This window comes from Chanodichthys erythropterus, chromosome 23, assembly GCF_024489055.1.
Source record: "Chanodichthys erythropterus isolate Z2021 chromosome 23, ASM2448905v1, whole genome shotgun sequence".
Lineage (NCBI taxonomy): Eukaryota > Metazoa > Chordata > Actinopteri > Cypriniformes > Xenocyprididae > Chanodichthys > Chanodichthys erythropterus.
Genome location: NC_090243.1, coordinates 14,640,378 through 14,667,874, shown reverse-complemented (window position 1 = coordinate 14,667,874; position 27,497 = coordinate 14,640,378). Strand labels below are relative to the sequence as shown.

Here is a 27,497-nt window from a genome sequence, read left to right as displayed (position 1 = left end):
CTGATGGGTATTAGTGGTCTAAAAGTGCTAATTGAATCAGGCAGCAAGGAGGACTGGAGCCGTGGTCACAAGAAGGATAAACACAACAGAGATCTCCTCAGACGCTGCCTGCCATGTTCAGCAAGCTGAAGAAAATCTTCGGGGGTCCAACTGTGGGTCCCACCCCGGCCTCAGCCTCTAAGTCGGACCCTGCACCGGCTCCTGCCCCGGCCCCCTCCAAGGTAAATACAAGTGGCTCGTAATTGACTTTATTGACATTTTTGTTGCTTTTTATCTCAATCACATACCAATCAACTTGCTGACATTGTAGTACTACAAAAATGTAGTAAACGTCCTATTAATTAAAATGTGTTTGACAATTTTGCTCACAGATAATGATAAATGCTTACATTATTAAATGCAATATAGCACATTACTGTGTAATGCTTATAGTTTTATTAAGCATTTAATATATATTAAGTATTATATGTAATCATGCATAACATATAGTACATTATATTTTATATTGAATAGATGTATAATAATTGTTTTATATATATATGTGTGTACAGGCACACACACACACACAAATATGGAATTTACAAGTATTGTTTTATTCTATTTTATTTTAATTAGATTATATTTTAATTTATGCATACATGTATATGTGTAATGTATATATAATGTATTATTTTTGTGAATTATTTTAATGAATTATTTTTCTTTTCAAAACTGTATATATACATATATATATATATATATATATATATATATATATATATATATATATATACTGTATATAAATGTGTGTGTGTGAACCTTTATTATGAAATATGATTATACATAATAAAATTTTACAATATCTGAATATTACATATATATATATATATATATATATATATATATATATATATATATATATATAGTCTATACATGAATTACAATATATAATTTACAAGTATTATATATTTTTATATTATATATTTATGTATACATATATATGTGTAATATATATATATATATAAATATATCATATGAAAATAGAAATATTTTTTCTCTGTGTGTGTAAAAAATTGTAGTTTTTAAAACAACTGTTATTATGAAAAATGAATATATATATATATATATATATATATATATATATATATATATATATATATATATATATATATATATATATTTACAATATTTGAATATTATATACAATTAATGTATATTTTTATATACTTTGCTAAACATTTTGATAGTGTTTTGCTATTATGTCAAACACCATGTAAAGGACCAACAGTGATCTAACATAATTTAAAAATGTAAAAGTTATAGCTGAAGGTGCTTGACAATTTTGCTCAACAATCTATAAATAATGGTAGCCATCATATGTCATTTAGGAGAATGTTTTTATAACTGCAAAACCGCTCTGGGATAATGATCAATCTCTGTGCCCAGCAGGAAGGAAAACCTGCAGACAAGGAAAATGAAGACAAGAAAGATGATGACGGCACTGGTAAGTCATCTGTTATCATTGTAATTATCCTCTAAATTAGCTCTTCATTCATTGTGTGAGCACCTGCAGAAGATATGTTCCAGATGAGAGGTATTTGAAATAAATGTCACAGGTTGCTTTGCAGTAAAGTTTGTAATTCAGAAGCATATATGATAGTGAGTAAGCTTCTTCAGGGGTCACTCCTCCACCTGTGCCCCAAGTCTTCCTCCAGTCGGGAATCATGCAGAAAAAAATTGCTTCTAAATAACTTATAGGCCCAGCACCAGCACCGGCACCAGCACCGGCCACAGAACAAAAACCAGCAGCCCCAGCCTCAGCTACAGAACCGACGGCCCCGACTGCAGCACCACAACCAGCCCCCAAACCAGAGGAGACACCTGCAGACCCAGCCAACGTCCAGCCACCTGCTGAAGGGTAAAATAAATACATTTAGTAACACTTTATTTTACTGTGTCCTTGTTACATCTTACATGTATTAATAACATGATATATGATTACATGCAACTAACCCTAAACCAAACCAAACCCTAATTATATACAAAGTACATGTTGTTAATTTTTATTACTCAGTATTTAAATGTATAATTACACTGTAACAAGAGCAAATTAAAAGCAAGAGTTACAAGGGTAGATTTTGATTTCATGTTGACCTTAAATCATTGTTTTTGCTTCGCAAGTGCCAAGAGACAGTGTTGATGTCCTGAGTGCCATTGATAAGTTTTAAACAATCAAGGCTAATTAACTAGGCTCTCATTCTTTTGGAAAGGACCAAAAGTAAGTGACAAAACAGTATGAGAGTAAGTCATCAGTGCAAACACTGTACATAAGATCCAAGACTGTCCAACGGAAGATTATGAGACCATGAGCTGAGAGGAGATTACAAGATTTAGGCTACTGCATGTGTGATATAAGAAGATCTCTGGAGCTACTTAAGTTTGAGTACAAAAATAATGCCAACACCAAAGTAGGAAAATGCCACAGTGATTTTATGATGGATATGATCCTCAAAAAATATTCAAATTCACTGGAGCTGAATTTAATGAGACTGGTTTTATATTATTATTATTATTATTTATTTATTTATTTATTTATTTTGACAAGACAAATCTGTTCTTTGAAAGACATTAATGTATGAAGTGAAGTTGTATTGTGCACTAATAATTAATACAAGGCACTGGCTCTTCACCTCGCATATTGTAATGCTCCTTCGTGACCAGTAGAGGTCAGCATATACAATCAAAATGCAGCTGCTGTAATAATCGTGTTGTTCAGTGTTTAGCAGCAGGGTTACATCTAAACAGTTGTTGCGGGGTTTAAAGGTTTGACATATTGCATAAATTATATTTGACTGAAATGCTTGTATTGAAATATTTTATATTCTACCAAGTAGTGATAAAACTGTGCTAAGGTTTGTGAAGGAGGGCCACTGGTTTATGATCACTACGATAGTGTTTTTCATTTTATATATCATTGACCGCAAATTATGTAGCCTATATTAGTTATGGAAATGGCATATTTTGATTTTTGATATTTGGGAATGTGGTCACTTGGATACTTGTGGGTTATTTATTTTGGATTGGCCATTAGGCTAGTTTTGTGATGCAGAACAACCCTGTTTAAAGGGGTTAACGTTAGTTCACCCAAAAATGAAAATAATATAATTAATTACTCACCCTCATGTCGTTCTACACCCGTAAGACCTTTATTCATCTTCAGAACACAAATTAAGATATTGTTGATTAAATCTGATGGCTCAGTGAGGTCAATGACATTTCCTGTCTAAAGATCCATAAAGGTGCTAAAAACATATTTAAAACAGTTCATGCGAGTTCAGTAGTTCTACCTTAATATTATAAAGCGAATACTTTTTGTACACCAAAAAACGAAATAACGACTTTTCAACAATATATTGATGGGCCGATTTCAAAACACTTCTTTGGAGCTTTACGAATCGAATCAGTGAAACAACTTTAAAAATCTTAAAGTTAGTTTTTTTAAAAGTTTGAATTGAACACATGTTTCTGGCATGATTTATCAAATTGTTAGCATGTTGATTACCATTTATGTTTTAGCATGTTGTTAGTGTGATTTAGCATGTTGTTAACATGTTTAGCATGTTGTTAGCATGATTTAACATGTTACTAACATGATTTAGCATGAATTAGCATGCTGCTATCATGTTTTTGCACATTGCTAAACACAATGTGATTCATTTTGTTAATAAAGCAATTTGTTTTAAATTAAAGTATCGGTTCGTTTTACATAAATGTAATGATTCATTTTAATAAATGCAATGGTTCGTTTTTAAAAGTAACAATTCCGTTTTAATGAAAGTATTAATTCGTTTTGGTTAAATGTAGCAATTCATTTTTAGTAAATATAGTGTTTTACTTTTAAAAGTAGCATTTCATTTGAAATAAATGTAGTGATTCAGTTTGAATAAATGTAGCAAGTGATTTTTAGAAGCAGCCATTCGTTTTAAATAAATGAAGTGAGTCATTTTGAATAAATATTGATTCACTTTTAAAAGTAGCGATTCATTTTGAAAATGTAGACAGTGATTTTTAGAAGTAGCGATTTGTTTTAAATAAATGTAGTGAGTCATTTTGATTAAATGTATCGATTAATTTTTAAAAGTAGCGATTCTTTTTGAAAAATGTAGCGAGTGATATTTAAAGTAGCCATTCATTTTAAATAAATGAAGTGAGTCATTTTGAATAAATGTATTGATTAATTTTTAAAAGTAGCGATTCATTTAGAAAAATGTAGACAGTGATTTTTAGAAATAGCGATTCGTTTTAAATAAATGTAGTGATTCATTTTTAAAAGTAGCGATTCATTCTGAAAAATGAAGCCAGTGATTTTTATAAGTAGCGATTCGTTTTAAATAAATGTAGTGATTCATTTTTAAAAGTATTGATTATTTTTAAATAAGTGTAGGTATGCATTTTTTAAAAAGTAACAAGTCATTTTGACAAATTTTAATTGTCATTCTCTGTGTAATTGTTATAGTGAGGAGGCCCCTCCCCCTGAATCCCGGCCCATTGTAATAAACAAGCATTTTGATGCTCAACTCATCGAGATAGTTCACCGGTACCGGCAACGGACTGTAGAGTATAAAGAAAAGGTCATTGACCCCTATGCATCCTCCCCAGAGCGCAGTCCACCTGTCAGTGAGTACAAATCAATCCTATGCCTCTTCATTTAATGACTACTACAGCTGAAATGATGCACAAATGTTACATATATTAAATAATCACCACATAACACCACATAACATGATATGAGATTCACCAAGTGAATAAGTAACACAAGTTATTTTGTTCTAGCACCCGTCCTGAGAAAAGACGACTACCTGAGGATAGTGGAGGAGAGGAAACGAAAAGAGGAGGAGGACAAGAAAAGAAAAGAGGAGGAGGAGAAGAAAAAGAAAGAGGAGGAGGAGAGAAAAAAGAAAGAGGCGGAGGAAAAGAAGAAGAAAGAGGAGGAGGAAAAGAAAAAAGAGAAAGCGGAGAAGCCTGTGGAAAAGGAGGAGAAGAAAGAGGAGGCAGCAAAAGAGGCCAAGTCCATCTGCCCTAAAATGAACTACACCTGTATAGATTTCTTTCTGAACCCCATCGAGAACAGACTCGACAAAAGACTGGGCAACTCCATCGATCCTTTCACAGGTTAAACCTCACAAATATGCCAACATCTGAATATGAATAGAAAATGCTGTTTATATTTTAAGTACTGACTAAAATTAAAGGGATAGTTCACCTAAAAATGAAATTTTGATGTTTATCTGCTTACCCCCAGCGCATCCAAGATGTAGGTGTCTTTCTTTCTTCAGTAGAACACAAATTATGATTTTTAACTCCAACTGTTGCTGTCTGTCAGTCAAATAATGCTAGTGGATGGGAACTTCTACAATAACAGTAAATAAAACTTGCTTAGACAAGTCCAAATTAAACCCTGCAGCTCATGACGACACATTGATGTCTTAAGACACGAAACGATCGGTTTGTGCGAGAAACCAAACAGTATTTATATCATTTTTTACCTCTAATACACCACTATGTCCAACAGCATTCATCACTCGATTCGTTTGGTCTGATATGCGCGAGACATCACTGCTGTTGTCAGAGTGCGCTCAGACCAAACGAATCGTGTGATGAATGCCGTTGGACATAGTGGTGTATTAGAGGTAAAAAATGATATAAATACTGTTCGGTTTCTCACACAAACCGATCGTTTCGTGTCTTAAGACATCAATGTGTCGTCACGAGCCGCAGGGTTTCATTTGGATTTGTCTGTCGTGTTTTATTTACTCTTATAGTCCAAGTTCCCGCTGATTTGCATTATACCACTGACAGACGGCAGCGGTTGCAGTTAAAAATCATCATTTGTGTTCGACTGAAGAAAAAAAGTCACCTACATCTTGGATGCGCTGGGGGTAAGCAGATAAACATCAAATTTTCATTTTTGGGTAAACTATCCCTTTAATACCAAAGTATTGGGACCATTTCTAATGGTCAAACTTAGTCTACATTTTTCAAATCAACTTGGACAGAGAAAGAGCCATACAAAACAACCATCATGTTTTTCTTCTGCTCTTTTCCTGTGATTTTCATTAGACCGCAGGTATATCGCTTGGCTAAGCGTGGTGACCATTGCCTTTAACTATAACCTGTGGTTCATACCAGTCCGTATGGCCTTCCCATATCATGACCCGGAGGTCATTCCATTGTGGTTCACCTTGGACATCATTGCTGACATCATCTATATCATCGACATAATCGTTTTCCAGCCACGCCTGCAGTTCTGTAAGGGCGGAGACATCATTGTAAGAAAACATTTATTTTTAACACAATTTATTGATGTTTGCAGTCTTATCTGGAAAATATCTATGTATGCTAAAGTAATTATTTTAAATAAGCAATATTTAAAGGGATAGTTCACCCAAAAATTTAAAAATTAAATTTTTACTCACCATCAAGTTGTTCCAAACCTGTATGAGTTTCTCACAATAGAAAGATCTTTTGAAGAATGTTGGTAACCAATATTGTTTTCATAGTAGGTGTTTTTTCCTACTATGGAAGTCAATGGCAACCATCAACTGTCTGGTCAATTCTGACAGAAGTTTCATTTTTGGGTGAACGATCCCTTTAATACAGTATGTCTTGCCCCAATAGACTATAAGTGCACTAACTTTTTTATTTCATAATATTCAGTATGACCGAGTTGTGATTAAAAAGAAATATCGGGAATCGGCAAGATTTCAGGTATTGCAGATATTTCATAATATTTTATCCCCCAATAGAAAGCTATGAAGTACTTATTCTTTATTTCCCATCATTTCAGAATGATGTACTATCCGTCCTGCCTTCGGACATGTTATGTTTCCCATTTGGATACAAGTCCGTCTTCAGGATCAATCGTTTGATTAAGGTAATGAACACTGCACTTTCTATAAATGCCTGTGTTTTTGGCAGGAGCCGTGATTGGCTATGAGATGCATATTTATTCTTGAGTTGATTATAGTTTTTAATATGCACTAACCTTGTTTTGTTTATGTTTTCTTCTTAAGTCTGAAGCATTTTTTGAGTTCAGTGACCGTCTTGAAGGTATAATGACCAAAGCGTACATCTGGAGGTGCGTAACCAAGTCTTTACTAGTTAAGAGTTGATCCCAGGGATGGGGAAAAATGTACATTTGCAAAATGACTACATTTCAAAAGAAAACTGGAATGTTGTTTTGCTCCTTTTTGAAGACTTTGGGGAAAATTAGAGCATTGAATTTTATTTCACCATTGTCCAAAAAAGTTAATTTTGTAAGTTTTTATCTTGATTCAATTACAATTCTACCTCCTCAAATTCTAATTAGAAGTCTACATCCTGTTTGCTACCTCAATTCAAATTCAGGAACTGAAGTGAAATTTAAAAGATATTCTTAATTCAACCCTGAATTCTACAGAACCTTGGTTGCTACAAACATATTGTTATAAATCATTGTAACAATAATTCTCTTGTGCTCTTTTTTAAGAGTAATCCGCACTATTGGATACCTGATGTTTATTCTCCACCTCAACGCTTGTCTTTACTACGTGGCATCTGACTACCAGGGGATCGGCAAGACCAAATGGGTCTACAGTGGAAATGGCAGCGCGTATGTAATTCCATATACCCTTCAGATTCAGTCAGAATATGCAGATTTGTCTATTTTTTAAAAGTAAAGTGTGTAATTTTTGCACCACTGGCAGCACCAAACATTTGATCAATTCAAAAAAGTTTCCCAAATACTCTCTCCATCTGCCATTGGTTGATAACACCCTCCTACAAATCAGCCTATGAATTCCTTTTTTATAGTTTCAGCATATTAAACTGGGACAGATACATGCATTACCTTTAATTGAACTTGAAATGACAATTTAATGTATTTTTTGGACCTGTATTTCATTCACAGTTCAAGTTTAAGCAATAAAAGTCCAAAAGTAGTTTGCAGTAATTGCCGGTTTTGGGGTTTTTTCATATTCTCGTAGCTACCTGAGCTGTTTCTTCTATGCGGAGAAATCCCTCCTGATGATCGCAGAACTTCCTTTCCCTGAGACCATGTTCGGTCAGATCTTTCAGATGACCAACTATTTTTTTGGTGCCCTATTTTTGTCCATCATTCTTGGCCAGGTAGACATTTTGTCTCCAAAGCTTTTGTCTCTAAAGCTTATGCTCCTGAAGTGCTTCGTCATTTTTTGCTCAATTTTGAGGCTTTTTTTTTTTTGCGCTTGGCTTTCTTGCTTGGCATTGGCTTTGCTCAATGTTTGATGTGTGGTGTTTTGACGTTGCAATATGTTTGAATTTCAATAAGGATTCAGATACGAATGCAAGATGTTTTTATACTTTACAGACTGAATTCTAAATGTATATCTCCTTTTCTCTTTCACAGGTACTTGCGCAGTTACTATTTTGCAGTGCGGACTCTGATCAACATTGGCGGCTTGCCTGAGCCTCACACAGTCTTTGAGATTTCCTTTCAGTTAACAAACTTTTTCATTGGTGTCTTTGTCTTCTCAAGTTTGATTGGACAGGTACATGATGTGATGATGTAAACATCATGAGCTCCTCCCCTTAATCCCAGGCAGCCAATCATATCATAGTATTCAGCTCTGCCAGTTCCTCTGTCAGAAACCATGTTGATTTATCGTTATAGTGTTCCTGTTGTTTAAGTAAATAGGCTGTGCCACATCTTTAACATATGTTAGGGATGCACACAATATTGTTTGTTTGTTTGTTTATATATCAGCCAATATTGGATATTTAATTGTTTATCAGCATGAAATAGTGTGATAGTCTTTTCTTTATCGGTATCAGTCAAAATGTTAACTTTAGTGCATCCCTATCAGATGTATAGACGTTAAAAGGATAGTTCACCCAAAAATGAAAATTCTGTCATCAATTGACCCTTCGCAAAAGTTACTGCTGCTTTGTCCGACAAGCTATGGCTCTGTCATGCCACACAGAGTGAAAAATACATCGCGAAGCAAAGAGGACACTGACAACACGTTGACAGACATGACAGAGCAGGTTACTTATGATATTAAACAAAGTCCTAGCTTTCAAATTGTGTATTTTTTTTAAAGAAATTTGAACAATAAAAACCGTTTTGTGGCTCTTTAATGTGTATTGACAGATTGTTGTAGCGCCTCAGCTCAAGCGGCTCGTGAACCGATCATCTCTTTACTAGTTAATTTATTGCATCAAATAAACATGAATGAACATCAGAAGGAATGTCGTTTTAAATGCGGAAAGACATCAGTACACACTATTTTTCAAGTTCAAGTCCACCGAGATTAATCTTCTAACTCCTGACTGCTTTGTCGGACAAAATGTGGATTTGGCGTTATAACTGGTTTGATCGCTTGTCAATCAAACTCCCGCGAAGGGTCAATTGCTCATCCTTAAATTTCTTTCTTCTGCTGAACACACTATGGAAGTTGTGAATATCCTTCAAAATATCTTCTTTTGAGTTCAGCAGAAGAAAGAAATTCGTGCAGGTTTGGAACAACTTTAGGTTGAGTAATTGATGACAAAATGTTCATTTTTGGGTGAACTATCCCTTTAATCTGTGATATTGCAGATGAGAGATGTCATTGGAGCAGCTACTGCCGGCCAGACCTATTTCCGTGCATCTATGGATGCTTGTGTGGCGTACATGGTGACAAACCGCATCCCCAAGCTGGTTCAAACCAGAGTGCGCACCTGGTACAACTACACCTGGGACTCCCAGGGCATGCTGGGTAAAATCTAAGTTTACGTGTAAAAATGATCTGAAATGAGCAGCAATATCAGCAGGTTCCTTCTGATTGAGGTTTGTCTTTTCCTCAGATGAGTCTGAGCTACTGGAACAGATGCCTCTGGTGATGAGAACAGCCATCGCTGTGGACATCAACCTTGCTACTTTCCAAAAGATTGACCTCTTCAAGGTGGGCTTGATTTAAAGAAGGAAACAGACAGTGATCTGCTGCACATGGTCAGTTGGTTGATGTTTCTGCAGGTTTTTTTCTCCTAGGGCTGTGACAACCAGATGCTGGTGGACATGTTATTGAGGCTGAAGTCCATTGTGTACTTGCCTGGAGACTTTGTGTGCAAGAAGGTTGGTTATATTGCCCTTTATTTATGCATTGACACCAAACACATGAAGTCTTCACACACCTGCTTCTCCACAGGGTGACATTGGAAAGGAAATGTACATTATTAAGGCCGGAGAGGTACAGGTCATCGGTGGGCCGGACAATAAGATTGTGTTTGTGACTCTAAAGGCAGGCTGTGTGTTCGGGGAGATCAGGTGAGGTATTGAAATGAGAATCTGCCTTTACAGCTACAAATCATGAATGTGACATAAGCACAGTCACGTATTATAATTTTCCCCAGTCTGCTACAGTCTTCAGCCAATGGAGGAAACAGAAGAACCGCTAACGTAGCGGCACATGGATTTGCCAACCTCTTTGTACTGGACAAGAAAGATCTCAATGACATCTTGATTCACTACCCTGAGTCTCAGAAAGTGCTGGCTAGGAAAGGACGGTGAGTCATGTCACATTATTCTTTCAACCAGATGTTTATGTAGATGTAGCTGCAGTGAGAAACTGAATACTTTTCTTAAAGGTGCAATCGAATTGAAAATTGAATTTACCTCTGCAGTTGAACAACAAGAGTTCAGTACATGTAAATGACATACAGTGAGTGTCAAACTTCATTGTTTCCTTCTTCTTATATAAATCTCATTTGTTTAAAAGACCTCAGAAGCACAGGCGAATCTCAGCATAACACAGACTGTTATGTAACAGTCGGGATCATTAATATGTATGACCCCAATATTTGCATATGCCAGCTTATGTTCAAGGCATTACACAAGGGCAGCCAGTATTAACGTCTGGATCTGTGCACAGCTGAATCATCAGACTAGGTAAGCAAGCAAGAACAATAGCGAAAAATGGCAGATGGAGCAATAATAACTGACATGATCATGTTTCGTTAGCATGTTGCTAATGTACTGTTAAATGATGTTAAAGTTACCATCATTTATTACTGTATTCACGGAGACAAGAGCCGTCGCTATTTTCATTTTTAAACACTTGCAGTCTGTATAATTCACACAACTTCATTTTTTATAAATCTCTCCAACAGTGTAGCATTAGCTGTTAGCCACAGAGCACCATCAAACTCATTCAGCATCAAATATATACATCCAAATAAATACAATACTCACATAATCCAATGTATGCATGCAGCATGCATGATGAACACTTTGTAAAGATCCATTTTGAGGGTTATATTAGCTGTGTGAACTTTGTTTATGCAGTCGAGAGCTCGGGAGCGGCCGGAGAGCGCGCAATTTAAAGGGACCGCAGCCTGAATCGGCGCATTTCTAATTATGCCTCAAAATAGGCAGTTAAAAATATGAATTAAAAAAATCTATGGGGTATTTTGAGCTGAAACTTCACAGACACATTCAGGGGACACCTTAGACTTATATTACATCTTGTAAAAAAAACATTCGATGGCACCTTTAATCAATGTTGTCTGAAGATCCTTAAAACAGGAAAAATAAACTTTTTAAAACATACATTTTAAATGTAGTTCCTCAAGACATTAAAGGCCAGATTTTAGATAACAGTTTGCACCAGCGCAAACCCTCTTTTGCTGTTAAAAAAATACTGTCAGTATTTACTAAAGACACGCAGTGAAAAAATAGCGCAGAAAAGGCATGGACAGGGTTATTTTTGCGACTGACCTTATTGCATATGCATTTGTAGGAGTTTTCCTTTCAGAAGCAAAATTTATGGGAGGAGAGTATTTAAATGAATCTCGCAAGGTGATTTACTAAGGTTTGCGCTAGTCAATTTACTGGTATTTGCACCATTATTTAACGGCAGATGAAACCAGATGCAAATTTGCACAGCTCTTGGTAGATTGCATTGGTCATTATGGATATGATCTGACTGCGTCTGTGTTCTTTAATTTGCGCATTGTAGAACTTTGCCCTGAGACCTCAACTTAATCCTCTCTTCTCTCTCAGTTTGGTTGAAATTTCTCTATTTGAGGGCCATTCCATCCAGCAGATGTCTTGTTGTTAGGATCTAGGCAAGACTAGAGAGGGTTCTGTTGTACATTGATGGCCTACATGTGCTTCCAACAATGAAATCTAAAATATTGGTTAACACTGTTCACAGGAAACTGCTGAAAGCGAAGGGTCCACCTCCTGCTGCTAAAGCAGATGAGGAAAAGAAGAAAGGTCTGTCTAATTACGGACAAAAACCTCCCACTCCCAAACTTTTGCGTGCCTTTGCAGGAGGACCATTCACCAAAAAAGGCTTTATGGACAGAATTAAGGTATGAAATTCTTAGATATATATTAAGTAAAAAATTGGAGTTGGTAATTTTTTTTTTTTTTTTTTTTTTTAGGTATTGAATGCTTTTATTCTGCTTGGATTTATTAAACTGATCAAAAGAAATAGTAAAGACATTTATAATGTTACAAAATATATTTAAAATAAATGTTGTTTCTGAGAAAATTTATCATCGTTTTCACAAAAAAATATTAGACAGTACAACTGTATTCAACACTGATGATAATAATAAGAAATGAGAGCAGCAAATCAGCATATTAGAATGATTTTGAAGGATCATGTGACACTGAAGACAGGAGTAATGATGCTGAAAATTCAGCTTTGCCATCATGGAAATAAATTACATTTAAAATTGTATTAAAATAATAGAAAAAACAGTTATTTTAAACTGTAATAATATATTGCTTTTACTATGAGATTTTTTCAGTAACATCTTACTGACCCCAAACTTTTGAGTGGTATATTTTGAGTGGTGTATATTGAATAAATTGTAAAAATATTTGATATATAAAACAATATGATACAAAAAAAAAGACAGTTTAACAGTAAATTTCTTTATCTTTTTTCTTTTCTAGGCTGCGGCTTCATCAGAACATCAATAATCACATGAAATACATCCAATATTTCTCTTCGAATATTTAGTTCATTTTGTAATCATCTACTGTCATGTATATAAAAAATAAATCTTTATACAGTATGGATCTAAACATTTTGAAAATGAGCTCCTTTCCCTGCCAACTGAAGTACTTGCCAGTCATCAAGTTGTATTAATAGCGATACCTGCATCATGTGATTACAGTTTGTTACCGTCCTTCCAAAACAGTATGTTTGTATATCTATTTTGTACTGAAACCTGAATAAAAAACAGATTTTTTAAACGCATAGTGCAGTGGACCTAATCTCTGAAACATATTGAGATAATTCAATGCACAAAAATTAATATAACACTAAGTATAAATATATCAAGTATTTATAGTTGAGTTCACATATGCTTTCATTTAACCAAGGATTGGTTGAGTCAGTCAGCCGTAGGATCTCACAGTTAATCTCTTTAGTCTGGCAGGGACATTAAGAGTTTTAATTAACCAAGTGATCTTTCTAAATGTGAAACCAGGCCAAATATACAGTACAAACAGACCAGGAATAGCTCGCAGTTCCATAATAGCCAATAAATATCTCCTACCGCATCTTACTATCCAGTGTGAGCCAAGAAAATGGCAAATATCTCCCATATCAATCAAAATCATTGCATATTTGTTGGCTTTACAAAAAGAAATGCCCCTTTGCAGCACCCTCTACAGTGTATTTTTAAGAGAAGGATTGTGACTGGTTGACTAAAAGGCCTGAGAAGGGCTGTGATAGGTTAGTCAAATTGTGGTGAACCATGGGAAAAAGGCTGTTCCTAAGAAGGAATTAATAGGGCTCTAAGAATTAATTGAAGCAGGTTGGAGTTCACAAATCAGCAACAGTTGGATAAGGAGAGTCAAGAGATAAATCTGGACGGGATTGCGTGCCCGCTGTAGCCAGTGCAGCCATGTTCAGCACTTTGAAAAGGCTTTTTTGGCCCAGAACTGCGGTAGCAGCAACTCAGAGCCCTGGACCACCGGCTCCAGCTTCAGCTTCAACCCCAACATCTGCCCCTCCGACAAAGGTATGACCACCTGACTTTAGCACAACACAGCACCAACATCATCCTTCACGCTCAACTCAATTTTACTAATATGCTAAAAATTATACATCTCAGCTTGACTTTACTGTATAGTTGTGAAGTGAATACATGTGGATTTAAATAGCTAATATTTACTTATCAATGTTTTTTTTTTACATTCATGTGAATGGGAGGATCCAAAGCCATTTATTGTATGTAAAAGAGCAAGAAATCTTTTGGAAATTGTGGCATAATTACACTTTAAAAGCGAAATCGTTGCCGGTGCTTGTTTTGTGATGTTGTCTCGACAGTTCTGTGTTTCATTTTTACACAACCGAGGACAAACAACTAGTCTGACAGACAAATCAAAAATATTTAGAGCATAAATACATGTATAACACAGTATAAGTTTCATTACTCAAATGCCATATACTATAATATATTTCATATTTATTTAGGACATCAGTTGATGGAGAATATGAGGTAAATGATATAGTGGACTCGGATACATGTATATTTTCATACATATACACAAATAATGATAGTTGATATGCTATACTTAATATAATTTTTTTTCTCTAATTATTATGCATCTAGTGATTTTGACCTCACAATAATTTTTAGAATATTACATTTCTTCAATTATTTGCCATACCAGAAAACTATTTGAAGTGAACTGTGAAAAAAAAATTTTTTTTTATCTAAAATAAAAACTAAAACTAATGGATATTTACTTATATTTAATATTTGTCAACTATCATATAATTAATTAATAAATAAAACCGCTACTCTATGTGAACATCAGGCTACTGAAGTTTCATATCTATATAATTTCTATAAACTGAAAATGTGTTGTGGGGGGAAAAAAATGTTCATAGGAGGAAAAGTCAGAAGCAAAGAAAGATGAAGAAAGAAAAGATGAGAAAAAGGAGGAGGAAAAGCCTGCTGGTGAGTCTTCATCCATCTTCACTTCATGAGATGATGTTCCATTAAGGGAAACATAATTCACTGTGTAAATTTTTGTTTAAGAGTGACTGTTTTATAGGTATGATTGATGTTTTCCTCTTAAACCCCGGAGGTCTGAATGAAAATGCATAATGTATCACATCATAAAAAAAGTGTTCAAATACTTTATTAATTAACTAGCATATCAGGAAAAGCTGAGGCTTAACCCATGAAAACATATTTTTAAAGCACTTTGGACACTATGAATTAATGTGCAGTGGCAATGAATGAGCAAACACATGCACATGTACTGTTAATAATCACAGATTTTTTTGTGTCTTTAATTATTTGCATATACAGAAATGAGCAGCTATTCGACATTAGGAATATCAAATATACAGTATCTCAAAATATCTAATTCTGCCCTGTGCTTTTAAAGAACCAGCTCCTGCTCCGGCTACTGCTCCGGCTCCTGCGCCAGCTTCTGCTCCGGCTCCAGCTCCTGCTCCAGAGGCCCCTAAACCAGAGGTCAAATCAGCAGATCCATCCAATCCTGAAGCAAAAGCTGCAGAGGGGTAAGAGTTTAAACAACCTGTAAATCAAGTACAACATGCTCCTGGATCAACATCTTTGTTGATCCTGGAACAACATTCCAATTAACCAATCAGATTTGAGGGAAAAGTTTACAGTTTATGTCAAGTTTAGGCTTACAACCAAGGTTAGGTGCTTCTACATCAGTGTTATTCACCTATCATTTCCCTCTGATTTTAGGGATTAAGGTAGGGTTAGGTTTAGGGATAGGGATAGGGTTTGGACTAAATTTTCAGACAGAAATGTTGTTCCAGGGTCAACAAAATGACTATGATCTCATTATATGTAGTGTATTACTTTGAGACTTTAGAGCATAGGGTTTGAATAGGTCAATTAAAACATGCGACTTTTGCCCCTTTATCATGTTATTGTTGACTTATATGGAGCAGATCTTTGCTGCTATCTCAGTGATGTGCAGCGTGTGACTCCAAAAGTAGCTGAAAGAAGATTAGGGGATTTTACTTAAGAAGATCATGGGAATGTCCTCGTGTGTAAACAGGAGATTCTGTTTTCTACTATTATATTGTTCTTTGAATCAGTACATAGCTGATGGTTTATTGATTTCAGCAAAACCATTCTAAGCAGTCATCATTTTCCAGTCACAATGCTGTATGTAATGATGCTGCTTACGTCTGGTGTAAGACTAAATATAGTACTAAATTTACCACATGGGCCCATTTTAGCTGACTGCAATAAACAGGACAGCATCAGCTCATCGGGAACAATCAGAACTGACATGTCTTCAGAATTAATGGCGTGCAATTGGAAAAGTGAACAAATGTGAGTGTATCTGGACATTCCTAATCTTAACTCAGCAGTCATATAGCCATTTAAGCCCATGATTTGACAAATGCAAAGGAGTTGCACTGATTAAAATGAATATAAATAGACGAGGTGCAGGTGTACACTGTCTATTCCTGAGCATATAATGAATGTATGATGTGTCGTCGAAGTTCAGCTGCTAGGCTGTGAATAGTGGAACTGCTCAGAAAAGATTTGTTGGTGGCTGTGGCTGTGTAATATCTGCAAACATTTAAGTTCTTTACGTTCAAATATCTTCCACAAACCTTGACATAATTATTGTCAATATTATTATAAATGAACCAAAATCTCATAAAGTTTCATAATTTTTTAATTAACTAAACTTAATTAACAAATGAATAATTAATAACAAATTGCAGGTACAATTACTGTACAGTAAGTATATCTAACTTAACCTGGATATACAGTGTATATTTAGTACATCCTACTTTACCTGCTTACACCCAGCAAATACATAATATTTCCCTAATGTTTTTGGTTCCTTCTTGAAACGTTACATTAACGGTAGAATAACGTTCTGGGAACCAAAAAACTAATGTTCTGGAAACTTGATGGTAAAGTTATGAGAACGTTAGATTAACGTTAGAATAATGTTATACAAACCAAAAACTAACATTCTGAGAACGTTAGATTAACGTTAGAATAATGTTATACAAACCAAAAAACTAATGTTCTGGGGACGTGAAGAAAACTTTCCTGGCTAACTAAAAACAAACCTTGACAAAATAACCTTCTGGGAACCAAAAACTATTTAAACTTATGAAGTTAAACTTATAACTTATAAAGTAAACTTATGAGAATATTAGATTAATGTAAGAATACAAACCAAAAACTAATGTTCTCGGAACGTTAAAAAAACATTCTGTAAATGTTATAATAAAGTTATACATAAAACTAATACATAATATAACATAAAACTAATGTTCTAGGAACGTTAGATTAACGTTATAATAATGTTCTGGTAACCAAAAGACTAATGTTCTGAAAGCGTGAAAAAAACTTAGTTGGCTAACCAAAAACAAACCTTAACATGATAACCTTCTGGGAACCAAAAACTAACATTCTAGAAATATTATAGTAACGTTATGAGAACATTATATTAACGTTATGATAACGTTATACAAACAAAAAACTAACGTTCTGGGAATATTAGAATACTGTTCTAGAAACATTATAGTAACATTATGAGAACATTAGATTACCATTATAATAACGTTATACAAACCAAAAAGTAACGTTCTGGAAATGTTATAGTAACATTATGAGAACATTATGAGAACATTAGAATAACGTTATAGAAACCCAAAATTTATGTTCTGGGAATGTTAGAATAACGTTCTGGAAACGTTATAGTAATGTTAGTATAACGTTCTGGGAGCCAAAAACGAACACTATGGAAACGTTATTGTAACGTTATGAGAATGTTAGATTAATGTTATAATAACATAATACAAACCAAAAAAAATAACATTTTGGGGACATTAGATTAACGTTAGAATTATATTATAGGAACAAAAAAACTATCTTTCTGGGAACGTGAAGAAAACTTTCCTGGCTAACCAAAAACAAACCATAAAAAATAACATTCTGGGAACCAAAAGTAACATTCAGTGTATATATATATATATATATATATATATATATATATATATATATATATATATATATATATATATATATATATATATATATATATATAATTTTTTTACCTAATAAAGCCTACATTCCTATGTCTCTTTTTTCATGTAGTGAGGATGGAGCTCCACCACCACCTTCTCCACCCATCGTCATCAACAGATACTCTGATGACCAGCTGCGAGACATCGTGAAGAAACTACGGGAGAGGACAGAGCTTTATAAAGAGAAAGTTGTAGACCCCTATGCCTCGTCCCCAGAGCACAGCCCACCCGTCAGTGAGTACAGAGTCTCTGAATCCTGCTGTTTGACGGACAATTAATAATGCAAGATAAATTAATGAATGATCTAGCAGGTGTTTCTCTGTTTCTCAAGGGCTTGTAGTTTTTAAAGTCAGCATGAAACAGAAGTTACGATAGTCTTTTCTTCCCAATTGTGACATATATTCAAATGAAATGAGAAAAAATGTAGGGCGGGACTTGATTTTGTGCATCGGAAATTGGTTGGATGGTTGTGGTTTGCTATTGGTCAATCTCATGTTATTGATGGGTTGCCCCGCCCTCACGCCAGTCACTTATTCAGCCTGCTGGAAAAACCAGGTCATTCTAGCTTAAGGTGGTCAAGCTGGTTTTTGGAACAAAATTGTCTACCTAGTAAATGGTATTCCTCTGATCAACCATCTAGACCAGCTAAATAACCATAAATGACCAATTTTGTCCAGCAAAAACATGAAAAACTAGCTCCTATCTGGTTTTAGCTGGATTTTCCAGCAGGGAATCTATCCAGTTCTGAACTCTGGTCTACTGTTGATTCCCAGCACCGGTTTATCGAAAGGAAGACTGGAACAGAAAGCAAGAAACAGAGAGAATAAAACGAGAAGAGGCAGAGCAGAAGAAAAAAGAGGATGATGCTAAGAAAGCAGCTGCAAAGAAAGAAAAAGAGGAGAAAGAAAAGAAGGAGAAAGAGGAAAAGCTGAAGGCCGAGAAGGAGAAGGCCGATAAGGAGGCGGCCGAAGCCATCTGCCCTAAAATCAAATGCACATGCATAGACACACTTCTCAAACCTTTAGAAAACAAGATGGACACATATTTGGGGACAACCATCGACCCTTTCACAGGTAGGACACTATGAGAACTGAAGATGCCTTCTAAAGTATAAAACATTGGTCTAGACATGTTGGTTTTCCCTCATTTTCTCTCATCAGATCGGCGGTATATTAAATGGTTAAGTGTCGTCACAGTCGCATTTAACTATAATGTTTGGCTCGCCACGGCACGGTTATGTTTCCCGTACCACACGCCTGCAGCCATCCCCTTCTGGATCTTTTTTGATATCCTGGCAGACCTGGTGAACATCATAGACATCACCATGTTTCAGCCACGCTTACAGTTTGTGAAAGGAGGAGACATCATAGTAAGTCTTTTTATCGACACTTGCACCTATGAAATTGTGACATTAGGATTTCAACTCAAAAACCTACAAATTTGTTTCCTCAGAAAGACAGAATCATGACAAAACAGAATTACAGAGAATCTGCCAAATTTCAGGTGAGTAAAAATGAAATCTGTAATAAAATAAATATAATTATATTATTATAATTAAAAATGATTTTATTTTATTTTCTCTCAACAGACAGACCTGATAAGCATCATACCGTTTGACTTGCTGTGTTTCCACTTTGGGTTCACATCAGTCTTTAGGATAAACCGGTTTATACGGGTCAGTTACTCAACTTCTCCAGCCAAAACTGTTTTAAAACCTAACGCTCAAAATAATTAATTGGTTTGAGTAGGGCAAACTCAAATTAAACAAATTAGTTCAATCAAATTAACTTTGAGTATTTAGAACTTTCTTTTTATTTAGAGTAGGGATGTGCAACGATTAATCGCGATTAATCGTTAGCAAAATAAAAGTCTGTGTTTACGTAATATATGTGTGTGTTCTGTTTATAATAGTTATGTATATATAAATACACACACATACATGTATAAATGTTGGAAATATATGCATGTTTAAATACATATATATATTTATATATATTTAATAGTACATGTAAATATAAATATTTTATATATAAATTAAAATTTTTCTTAAATATATACATGTATGTGCCTGTATTTATATATACATAACTATTAAAAACAGAACACACACATATATTACGTAAACACAGACTTTTATTTTGCAAACAATTAATCACGATTTATCGTTGCACATTCCTCACGAATGTGCCTCGATAAATTCCTCATGAATTCACGAAACTGACACTTTTTAAGTCATCTGAATTGTTTCATTGTTTTGAGTTTTATGAACTTGTTTCTTTTAATTTAGACAAACTTAAATTTACCCGAAACTGGGCTGGGATTTCTATTTCCCAGCATGCTTTGCCATGACACTAGATTTTAAGAGAATAAGTACTAAAATTAAGTGTTAATATTTAAAATACTCAGAAATTTCAAGTTAAGAGTAATTAAAATGTCTGAGTACAAAATTAAAATCTGCCAGTTCTGTTTACGTACACTTTGAATTTTTTTGAGTTTTGCCAACTTATTTGGGTTTACATTGTAATATGGGTTGTTATTTTAGTATTACTTATATACTATTATATACTTTTAATTTCATATTTTCTGTTCTTATTTTCATTTCTAATTTTATAAGTTTTTGATATAAACTGCATATTTTTTCTTTTATTTCAGCTTTATTTCAATTAATGAATGAGATTTTTAATAGTTTAAGTTTTAGTTAACAATAATTTTGTACAGCTAATTTTTCCGATCAGCTGTGGAGTTGTTTCTGGTGTGGTGTGTAATGATCTCTGTTTCATGTGTGTATTCCCTCTTTTTTCAGTATCAATCATTTTTTGAGTTCAGTGATCGTCTGGAAAGCATCATGAATAAGGCGTATATCTGGAGGTATGTTTGAAAATGTGTGATTTCTATATGCAATTCAGATTTTTTTTAGTGTTTGTGTTGCGATGTTGTTGCTTACTAGCCTGTCCCATGTGTCCGTGATATTCGGGTATACCCCACTAGAAATTTTACGCTCCCAGAACGTACTCAGAACGTCCCCGCTGGTGTTAAGGACGTTGCCTAGTAACATTCCAAGAATGCTCAGAGACGGTCATGGTCTGGAGTTCTTTTAAGGGTTGTGGGACGTATTTTGGTGGACCTTCAGGGAACATTCAGGATGTTCTGGGAATGTTTAGGGGACTATTACTATAGGACGTTCTGTTAACTTCCCAAATGTCCTCTTTGTAACGTTCTCACGCGACCATAAAATAACCAAATTAGAACGTCCCCCTAAAGTCATACAAGGAACCTTGAACTGCAGCACTTTCATTACCAAAAGGAACTACCTTTTTGGAACGTCCCTAATGTTCTGTAAAGGTTAGGAATTTTCATATTTAGGGAACTCTTAGGGAACATTACGCAAGGTCATGAGAACGCCACCTTACATTGGTAGATACGGGTCAGGTCAGATCCCGCCTTCAATATGTTCAAGGGATTTTCTCCCCAGTTTTGTCACCCACCAGGTGAAAAGTCTGACCAAGAAAGGTAATAGTCTCACGTGTCAACAAGCTGGACGATTTGAAGCATCATTGTTGACCAAAACAGTATTGAGCAAATGCCAAGGGTTAATGTGTTCAAAATCAAATCCATATCTGTATGTATGAACAATAATAATAGCTGGCCTTTTTTTCAGAGTTGGACGCACTACTGGATATCTGCTCTTCTGTCTCCATATCAACTCCTGCCTTTACTATGTAGCATCAACATATGAGGGGCTGGGCAGCACTAGATGGACATATAATGGAAAGGGAAATGCGTATGTCCTCTCTTTTTCATTGTTTTAAAATAAGTATTTATAAATATTATAAGTATTTATAAGTTATTTACAATTAAAATAGATTTATATTCATTTTGATATATTATTATAATATATAATTACAATTGAAATTAATTCATATATATATATATATATATATATATATATATATATATATATATATATATATATATATATATATTGTTCTGATCATTTTGTCATTTTTCTATGCCAAGGTATCTCCGCTGTTATTATTTTGCTACCCGTACGCTCATCACTATTGGAGGTCTCCCTGAGCCTCATACACTCTTCGAGATCGTCTTCCAGCTGGTGAACTTCTTCACAGGAGTCTTTGTCTTCTCTAGCTTGATTGGACAGGTGAACAAAAAATATTGCATAGAACATTTCAGTTAACAGGGAACATTCTTAGAACTTCCCTTAAAGGGTTAGTTCACCCAAAAATGCAAATTCTGTCATTAATTACTCACCCTCATGTCATTCCAAACCTGTAAGACCTCATTCATCTTCAGAACACAAATTAAGATATTTTTGATAAAATCTGATGGCTCAGTGAGGCCTCCATTGACAGCAAGATAATTAACACTTTCAGATGCCCTGAAAGGTACTAAAGACATATTTAAAACAGTTCATGTGACTACAGTGGTTCAAGCTTAATGTTATAAAGTGACAAGAATACTTTTTTTGCGCCAAAAAACAAAACAAAATAAAGACTTTATTCAACAATATCTAGTGATGGGTGATTTCAAAACACTGCTTCATGAAGCTTCAAAGGTTTACTATCTTTTGTTTTGAATCAGTGGTTCGGAGCTTGTATCAAACTGCTAAAGTCACGCCCCCAGTGGTGAACCACTGAAATTTTGAAACACTTATGATGTAATGAAGCCTCGTTTACTGAAATCATGTGACTTTGGCAGTTTGATACGCGATCCGAACCACTGATTCAAAACAAAAGATTTGTAAAGCTTCGAAGCTTCATGAAGCAGTGTTTTGAAATGGTTCATCACTAGATATTATATTCTCGTTGCTTCATAACATTAAGGTTGAACCACTGTAGTCACATGAACTGTTTTAAATATGTTTTTCAGTAGCTTTTTGGACATCTGAAAGTGTTAATTATCTTGCTGTCAATGCAGGCCTCACTGAGCCATTGGATTTTATCAAAAACATCTTAATTTGTGTTCTGAAGATGAATGAAGGTCTTACAGGTGTGAAACGACATGAGGGTGAGTAATTAATGACAGAATTTGCATTTTTGGGTGAACTAACCAATCTTCCAGGAACGTTAATAGAACATTCGTTCAAAGTTACCTGGTCTTCAATAATGTTCTCAAAACATAGAAGTTTGTCTAATTGTTTTAAAATGTTCAGATTACATTGAAAAGTAACATTCTCATAATGTTTGCAAAATTATAAAATGCAATATTTCCTTAACGTTCACATAACCAAGAAAAAAAGTTTTTAAAACATTTTAAAGACGTTAATGGGAACCTTTACGTTCCAAAGGGAAACCAAACGTTCTTAGAACTTATTTTTGTTAGCGGAGATGACCCGGATTAATATCTTCACTCTATTAGAAGTTGGTTACATTGCTCTAAATGTGTTTAAGCTCAGATGAGAGATGTCATTGGAGCAGCTACAGCGGGTCAGACCTACTTCCGCGCCTCGATGGATTCCTGTGTGGCGTATATGAACACCTACACCATTCCAAAGCTGGTGCAGAACAGAGTGCGCACCTGGTACAACTACACCTGGGACTCCCAGGGCATGCTGGGTAAGAGCTTACTGTACATCTTAATAGCAGAGGACTGATAGTTCATACAATTACCATTCATCTAAATAGATACTAATGTTTCTGGATCAGCTGCAAAAATCTCAAATATTTCCACAGATGAGTCTGAGCTACTGGAACAGATGCCTCTGGTGATGAGAACAGCCATCGCTGTGGATGTCAACCTCGCCACCTTCCAGAAGATCGACCTCTTCAAGGTAAGACTCATCATTGTCAGTAATGACTGCAATCATCTTTTGAGGTTCTATACTGAAGATTTGTGAAAATTTGCTTCCTACTGCTGCATTTTGATGAAGTAAATCCATATTAGAAGGATTAAAAAGTATGAAAGAAAGAGAAAACAAGTGGGGGATTGGTTTTGTTTCATGTTTTTGCTGTTTTAAACATATTTTTCTAGGGCTGTGACAACCAGATGCTGGTGGACATGTTATTACGTCTGAAATCCATTGTGTACCTGCCAGGAGACTTTGTTTGCAAGAAGGTGAGAACATCAGATAAACTGTAATCATTTATCATTCATGTATCTGAAATTATGTTATCATAGGCAAATGTCCTCCATTGCTTCATGCAGGGTGACATTGGGAGAGAAATGTACATTATTAAGGCCGGAGAGGTGCAGGTCATCGGTGGGCCGGACAATAAGATTGTGTTCGTGACGTTGAAAGCAGGCTGTGTGTTCGGGGAGATCAGGTGCTTCTATGCTAGTGTACAATGATTAAGTGATACAATGATGATACACTTGTCTAAAAACAAGTGTCTGAAACGGAAATTCATTTTTTTCAGTCTCTTACAGTCAGCAAAAGATGGAGGCAACAGAAGAACAGCAAATGTAGCGGCTCATGGATTTGCTAACCTCTTTGTACTGGATAAGAAGGATCTCAATGACATCCTGGTCCACTACCCCGAATCTCAGAAAGTGCTGGCCAAGAAGGGACGGTGAGTGAAGCTGCATGAGCCTTTTCTTCAAGAACAGATTTGAAATGCTATAGATATAATAGGGGCTGATTCATTCTTTGCTCAGGAAACTGATGAAGGCCAAAGGTAAAGCTGCTCCTGTCAAAGATGAAGGAGAGAAGAAGAAAGGATTGGCTATGTTCGGACAAAGACCTCCCACTCCGAAAATGTTGCGTGCTTTTGGAGGCTTTGGGAAAGGAGGTTTACTGGAGAAACTCAGGGTGTGTGAGGATCTGATCAGTGTTATAATGGTGCAAACACACATAGATAACGCAGTATGTGTTTGTCAGAGGATTGGCTACAGGTTTGGATTTAGCATATGAAATTGTAAAGATTATAAAAGCAACAAATTCTCAGTTTTCATGCTAATAATTAAGAGATCTGATATAATAACATTTCTCTTTCCTGCAGGCTCAAGCAGCAGAAAAAACATAATTAGGAAATTCATCTATCCATCTCTCCATCTCTCCATCCATCCATCCATCCATCCATCCATTATATAAATCATCCATTCCTTACATCATTCATCCATCCATCCATCCAATTTTTTTTTTTTTTTGTATGTTGTATGTTTCTTTTCTAATGGACCTTGAGTCCTGAAATAAAGTTGAATGAATATAATTTGTCCATCCATCCATCTATCCATTTCATCATCCATCCATCCATCTATCTATCCATCCCTTACATCATTCATCCATCCATCTATCTATCCATCCCTTACATCATTCATCCATCCATCTATCTATCCATCCCTTACATCATTCATCCATCCATCTATCTATCCATCCATTACATCATCCATCTATAACATCATCAGTGCATCCACAATTTCATCATCCATCCATCCATCCATCCATCCATCATTAATCCATCCATGCATCCATCCATCCATCCATCTATCCACCCATTATATAAATCATCCATCTATAACATCCATCAATCCATCTATTTATCCATCTATCCATCAGTCCATTTCATCCATCAATCAATCCATCCCTTACATCATTCATCCATCTATCTATCTATCCATTACATCATCCATCTATAACATCCATCAATCCATCCACCATTTCATCATCCATCCATCCATTACATCATCGGCATTTCATCATTCATTCTTCCATTTCATAATTAATCCATCCATTTGTCAATTACATCATTCATCCATCCATCCATCATAATATAATTCATCCATCCATCCATTATTATATAATTCATCCATCCATCCATTATGTAATTAATCATCCATCCCTTACATCATCCATCCATCCATCCATTTTTTTTTTGTATGTTGTATGTTTCTTTTCTAATGGACTTTGAGTCCTGAAATAAAGGTGAATGAATTAATATAATTCATCCGTCCATCCATCTATCTATCCATCCATCCATCCATTTCATCCATCCATCCATCCATCCCTTACATCATTCATCCATCCATGTATCCATCCATTACATCATCCATCTATAACATCCGTCAATCCATCCACCATTTCATCATCCATCCATCCATCCATACATTTCATCATTCATCCATCTATCCATCCATTACATCATCCATCTATAACATCATCAGTGCATCCACAATTTCATCATCCATCCATCCATCATCCATCCATCCATCCATCATTCATCCATCTATCCACCCATTATATAAATCATCCATCAATCCAATCTATCTATCCATCAATCCATTTCATCCATCCATCAATCCATCCCTTACATCATCCATCCATCCATCTATCCATCCATTACATCATCCATCTATAACATTCATCAATCCATCCATTATTTCATCATACATCCATCCATCAAATCATCGCCATTTCATCATTCATCCATCCATCCATCCATCCATCCCTTACATCATTCATCCATCTATCTATCCATCCATTACATCATCCATCTATAACATCCATCAATCCATCCACCATTTCATCATCCATCCATCCATTACATCATCGGCATTTCATCATTCATTCTTCCATTTCATAATTCATCCATCCATCCATCATTATATAATTCATCCATCCATCCATTATGTAATTAATCATCCATCCCTTACATCATCCATCCATTTTTTTTTTTTTTGTATGTTGTATGTTTCTTTTCTAATGGTCCTTGACTTCGGAAATAAAGTTGAATGAATGAATATAATTCATCCGTCCATCCATCTATCCATCCATCCATCCATTTCATCATTCATCCATCCATCCATTTCATCATTCATCCATCCATGTATCCATCCATTACATCATCCATCTATAACATCCGTCAATCCATCCACCATTTCATCATCCATCCATCCATCCATCTATCCATCCATCCCTTACATCATTCATCCATCCATCCATCTATCTATCCATCCATTACATCATCCATCTATAACATCATCAGTGCATCCACAATTTCATCATCCATCCATCCATCATCCATCCATCCATCCATCATTCATCCATCTATCCACCCATTATATAAATCATCCATCTATAACATCCATCAATCTATCTATCCATCAATCCATTTCATCCATCCATCAATCCATCCCTTACATCATCCATCCATCCATTACATCATCCATCTATAACATCCATCAATCCATTTCATCATCCATCCATCCATTACATCAACGGCATTTCATCATTCATTCTTCCATTTCATCATCCATGCCATCCATTTGTTCATTTCTTCAATGCATCAATCCATTCATTACTTAATCTATCTATAACATCCATCAATTCATCTGACAATTTCATCATTCATTCATCCATTCATTCTTTACTTTATCAATCATCCATCCATCTCTCACTTATCTCCTTCCTCTGTTGTTTCACTGTTGGTTGTGATTGGATTCAGAAATACATAAATATGATAAAATCACTGTATGTTTTGATTTTGAAAG

The 27,497-nt window shown here is 35.1% G+C and overlaps 2 protein-coding genes across 2 annotated transcripts; both read left to right on the top strand.

The window, feature by feature from the left end:
* The first annotated feature begins 113 nt into the window (after nucleotides 1-113).
* LOC137014452 (cyclic nucleotide-gated channel beta-3) lies at nucleotides 114-12,970 on the top strand. The gene is made up of 18 exons (XM_067378774.1): nucleotides 114-231; nucleotides 1,433-1,483; nucleotides 1,738-1,897; nucleotides 4,496-4,656; nucleotides 4,813-5,151; nucleotides 6,100-6,308; nucleotides 6,697-6,747; nucleotides 6,827-6,913; nucleotides 7,053-7,117; nucleotides 7,508-7,630; nucleotides 8,405-8,546; nucleotides 9,596-9,755; nucleotides 9,844-9,941; nucleotides 10,028-10,111; nucleotides 10,185-10,303; nucleotides 10,390-10,542; nucleotides 12,192-12,351; nucleotides 12,944-12,970. Exons 1-18 carry the CDS (start codon nucleotides 114-116, stop codon nucleotides 12,968-12,970), a joined length of 2,307 nt encoding a protein of 768 aa, XP_067234875.1.
* Nucleotides 12,971-13,902: 932 nt separating this feature from the next.
* On the top strand, nucleotides 13,903-25,033 carry cngb3.1 (cyclic nucleotide gated channel subunit beta 3, tandem duplicate 1). The gene is made up of 18 exons (XM_067378772.1): nucleotides 13,903-14,019; nucleotides 14,895-14,964; nucleotides 15,401-15,536; nucleotides 18,124-18,287; nucleotides 18,827-19,126; nucleotides 19,214-19,422; nucleotides 19,506-19,556; nucleotides 19,642-19,728; nucleotides 20,857-20,921; nucleotides 21,712-21,834; nucleotides 22,071-22,212; nucleotides 23,467-23,626; nucleotides 23,744-23,841; nucleotides 24,042-24,125; nucleotides 24,216-24,334; nucleotides 24,428-24,580; nucleotides 24,666-24,819; nucleotides 25,010-25,033. The coding sequence occupies exons 1-18, from the start codon at nucleotides 13,903-13,905 to the stop codon at nucleotides 25,031-25,033; spliced, it is 2,256 nt and encodes a 751-aa protein (XP_067234873.1).
* The last annotated feature ends 2,464 nt before the right edge of the window (nucleotides 25,034-27,497 follow it).

What these genes read in the sequence shown, in the direction of transcription:
- LOC137014452 (XM_067378774.1), top strand. Translation starts at nt 114, where the DNA reads ATGTTCAGCAAGCTGAAGAAAATCTTCGGGGGTCCAACTGTGGGTCCC. An exon ending in GTCCAGCCACCTGCTGAAGG is followed by an intron (nt 1,898 to 4,495) that starts GTAAAATAAATA and finishes TAATTGTTATAG; the next exon opens with TGAGGAGGCCCCTCCCCCTG. An exon ending in GTGCTGGCTAGGAAAGGACG is followed by an intron (nt 10,543 to 12,191) that starts GTGAGTCATGTC and finishes CACTGTTCACAG; the next exon opens with GAAACTGCTGAAAGCGAAGG.
- cngb3.1 (XM_067378772.1), top strand. Translation starts at nt 13,903, where the DNA reads ATGTTCAGCACTTTGAAAAGGCTTTTTTGGCCCAGAACTGCGGTAGCA. An exon ending in AGAGCACAGCCCACCCGTCA is followed by an intron (nt 18,288 to 18,826) that starts GTGAGTACAGAG and finishes GTTGATTCCCAG; the next exon opens with CACCGGTTTATCGAAAGGAA. An exon ending in AACCATCGACCCTTTCACAG is followed by an intron (nt 19,127 to 19,213) that starts GTAGGACACTAT and finishes TTCTCTCATCAG; the next exon opens with ATCGGCGGTATATTAAATGG.